This window comes from Mandrillus leucophaeus, unplaced genomic scaffold (genome assembly GCF_000951045.1).
Source record: "Mandrillus leucophaeus isolate KB7577 unplaced genomic scaffold, Mleu.le_1.0 Scaffold1339, whole genome shotgun sequence".
Taxonomy (NCBI): Eukaryota; Metazoa; Chordata; class Mammalia; order Primates; family Cercopithecidae; genus Mandrillus; species Mandrillus leucophaeus.
The window spans coordinates 85,982-89,601 of NW_012101298.1; the positions used below are offsets into that span (position 1 = coordinate 85,982).

General features: G+C 36.7%; 1 protein-coding gene across 1 annotated transcript in view; it reads right to left on the reverse strand.

Annotated features, from left to right (window-relative positions):
• Positions 1-3,620, reverse strand: part of LOC105534359 (arf-GAP with GTPase, ANK repeat and PH domain-containing protein 11-like) — a 47,893-nt gene that overhangs the window by 43,228 nt on the left and 1,045 nt on the right. Inside the window, 1 exon segment of the mRNA XM_011973068.1 lies at positions 2,760-2,839. Coding sequence (XP_011828458.1) covers positions 2,760-2,839 — 80 coding nt within the window.

The window sequence follows — 3,620 nt, forward strand, 5'->3', positions numbered from 1 at the left end:
AAAAAAAAATCTGTTTTTTGCTGGGAAGTATGCAATGTACACCTCTATCTTGTACGTTAATTTGTATAACTCAATTGCTCAGAAATTTTTTTAATAGCTACCAGTTTAGAAATAAGTCAAAAAACAGTAATATTATGATGAATCATAGTCTATAAGAAAATAAAAGCAGATAAGACCAATTTTTAAAATTAAGACACTTCAAAGATGCAAATTTCAGAATTGATTCCTAGAAACTTCTAGTTTTAATACTAAAGATAGTTCTGTTTTTATCCTTCCATGGATAACCAAAAATAACACAAAATGGAAACAGAAATGCCCATCTTTGATTAAACTAGAAAACATTCAAAACCCGAAACCACAGAATATATGAAGTTGGACTTGTAGGAAAGCACAACTGCCACTGCAGACCGAGGCAGCAAGCAGAGCTCTCCAGCAACACTGGACCAGCTCAAACAACAGGTGGAAAATCCTCACACTACATCTGATGCCACAGAGTGCCAAGGGGCAAGCAGCTGATTTTAAGGTCAGGAAGAACAGGGACCAAACAGTCCCTCAGCTGCCAATCTTTGTCATCTAAGCCAGTGTTACTCCCCTAATCCACACACGCACGTACACACCCAAATCCACGTACTGTGTGTGCCTTTGCTGTAGTCAGGAGGCTTTGACAACCCAGAGCAGAGCAATCAACATAAGCTAGGCTAAATAAATTATGGTGCATCCATAGAATGGAATATTACAATAAAAAAAAAAAAAGGAGGCAGACCTACAGTACTTACTGATTATATACCTCCAAGATATGTTACACGAAAAAAGCCAAGCATAGAGGAGTGTGTAAAATAAGCTACCATTTGTGTTTTTAAAGGGTGGCATGTGTGTTTATATGTATCTAGAAGGATACTGCTCTGCAGAGACCTGAGACACCAGCAGTTAGAGTAAGGAAAGAGAAAACGCGCACTGTGCGTACCCTGCATTAGTTAGAGTGCTTTACCAAATGTGTGTGCTCCTTTTGAAAATCTTAAAAAGATTTACATAGGCATCTCTCTCAATGATGGTTAAGAGGCTGGGAAGGGGAGCAGGGAGGGAGGGACAAAGAGGGAAAGGTTAACAGGTATAAAAATACAGTTAGAATAAATTCTAGTGCCCAACAGCACACTAGGGTGACTATAATTTATTATATAATTCAGAACTAAAAGAATAAATTAAAATGTTCCCAACACAAAGAAATGATAAATGTTTGAAGTGACAGATATCTGAATTACCCTGATTTGATCATCACACATTGTATGCTTCTATCAAAATACTACACGTACCCCATAAATATGTACAACTATTATGTATCCATAATAATAAAAATAAAAAAATGTAAAGGCATCTCTTAATATGTATGTCTTTAAAATCAGAAACTTGCTATATTTTAAATAAAAGAGAAACAAATGACTTCCATGAACTAGTCAATCATTTCAAGTATACAAGATTTAGTAATCTTTACACAACTTTACATTAATTACACTTATTTTTACTAATAGTAGCGTTACATGTTCAAAATTTGAATGTTATTTAGTTTTCTGACATTATAATGGCACAACTTTAAAATCTGTATTACTTTTTACTTTATATTTTAGGAGTCTTCCTGGGCCAAAGTATAAAAATATGTAGCTCTAGAAAAAACTAAATAAAAATGAAAAAGCCAAGGTATCTGTCACCCTACACTTCCTAATCAATATGGTTTATTTTTTTGCTTTTTTTTTTGAGATGGAATTTCCCTCTTGTTGCCCAGGCTGGAATGCAATGGCAGAATCTCGACTTACCACAACCTCCGCCTCCCGGGTTGAAGCAATTCTCCTGCCTCAGTCTCCTATGTAGCTGAGATTACAGGCATGCACCACCTTACCCAGCTAATTTTGTATTTTTATCAGAGACGGGGTTTCTGCATGCTGGTCAGGCTCGTCTCAAACTCCCAACTTCTGGTGATCTGCCCACTTCAGCCTCCTAAAGTGCTGGGATTACAGGCATGAGCCACTGCGTCTGGACTTTTTTTTTTTTTTTTTTTTGCTAATTTGTATTTTATTTTTGTTAATTTAAAAGATAGTTAATAGAATATCAGGAACAGTGAACATTATCATTTATATAAATGCAAGAGCGTGTACATTTTCCACACACTGAGTACTGTCTACATTTTCTATTGATAAACTCTGACCACTTCTTCAGGCAATGCATGTACTTACTTATTATCATTAAAGATGAAGGTTCTAGAACCATCAGGAACAAGAGTCCCATCTTCACACAAGTTACTTAACTGTTGGGAGGCTCTATTTCATCTTATGTAAACTACAGATAATACCTACTCATCTCAAGGGTGTATCAAGGGTTTATGTAAGTTAAATTTGTAGAAAGCAGTTAGCACAGTGCCAGAAAGGGTCCAAGAAGAAATGGTACTTACTATGATATATTTGTACGTATATATGCATGCATGTTAATGTGCTGTTATTAGCTGTGTTCACTAAAGGTTTTCTCCACCCTGTGATTTGCTTTTAGATTTTGGAATACATTTCATTGTGCACGTTCCATTTGTATTATTAATATAACAACATTTATTACTATTATTATCATCATCAGTTCAGTCACATCTACTGTATCCCTGATGATGACCATGATTCATTTAATAATCATAAAACTCTCTTCCCTTCATCACAGGGTAAATAACCTATCACAACGCTATAAGTCTCCATCAGCACCCCAGGCTGCCCCTGCCGACTTACCAGATCTGCTGCTTTAGCCAGATCAACCATCATGTTAATGTCACACCCACATTCAATAATGGCGAGTCTGCGCTTTTTACCTGTAAGTGAAAAGATGAAATTTTTACTTTAAAAAGACCCTGAAAAAACTCTGAGCATCAACTCTAACTTTCATTTTTTAACTGCATCCAATAAAACACCATATACGTTTACAGGAGTGTACCAGAAGTTCATATTTACTGGTAAAATAAAATAAATTCTATCCTGTTTTTCTTGCTGTATTCTAAATTTAAATAATATCAAAAGTCTACCCAGATGAATAAAAGTGCTCAAAAAGGAAAAATTCTGGCTCGACAGGCTCCATGATAACCATGATCCTGCTGTTCAGCTGCGGGACCATGTCTTCATCTCTATCAAAACTTCCCATATTCCCACTATCGCTAAAAACATCCTCAAACATAATGCAACAGAATATTCATAACGATAATCATTTCTAAGTTAAGGTAATAAGAAACTGGTCAAGAAAATATAGGCTGGGCACAGTGACTCACACCTGTAGTCCCAGCACCTTGGGAGGCCAAGGCAGGTGGATCCCTTCAGCCCAGGAGTTTTGAGACCAGCTTGGGCCACATGGGGAAACCCCATCTCTACAAAGCCAAAAGAGAAAGGAAAAAAAAGAAAAATTAGCCAGGCATGGTGGCATACATTACTCAGGAGGCTATGGTAGGATTGCTTGAGCCTGGATGCTTCAGGCTGCAGTAAGCTGTAATCACACCACTGCATTCCAGCCTGTGCCACAGAGTAAGACTCTGTCTCAAAAAAAGGAAAAGAAAATATGGATGCTCCAAAGATAAAGAAAAGTCTCAATCCAACTATATTATT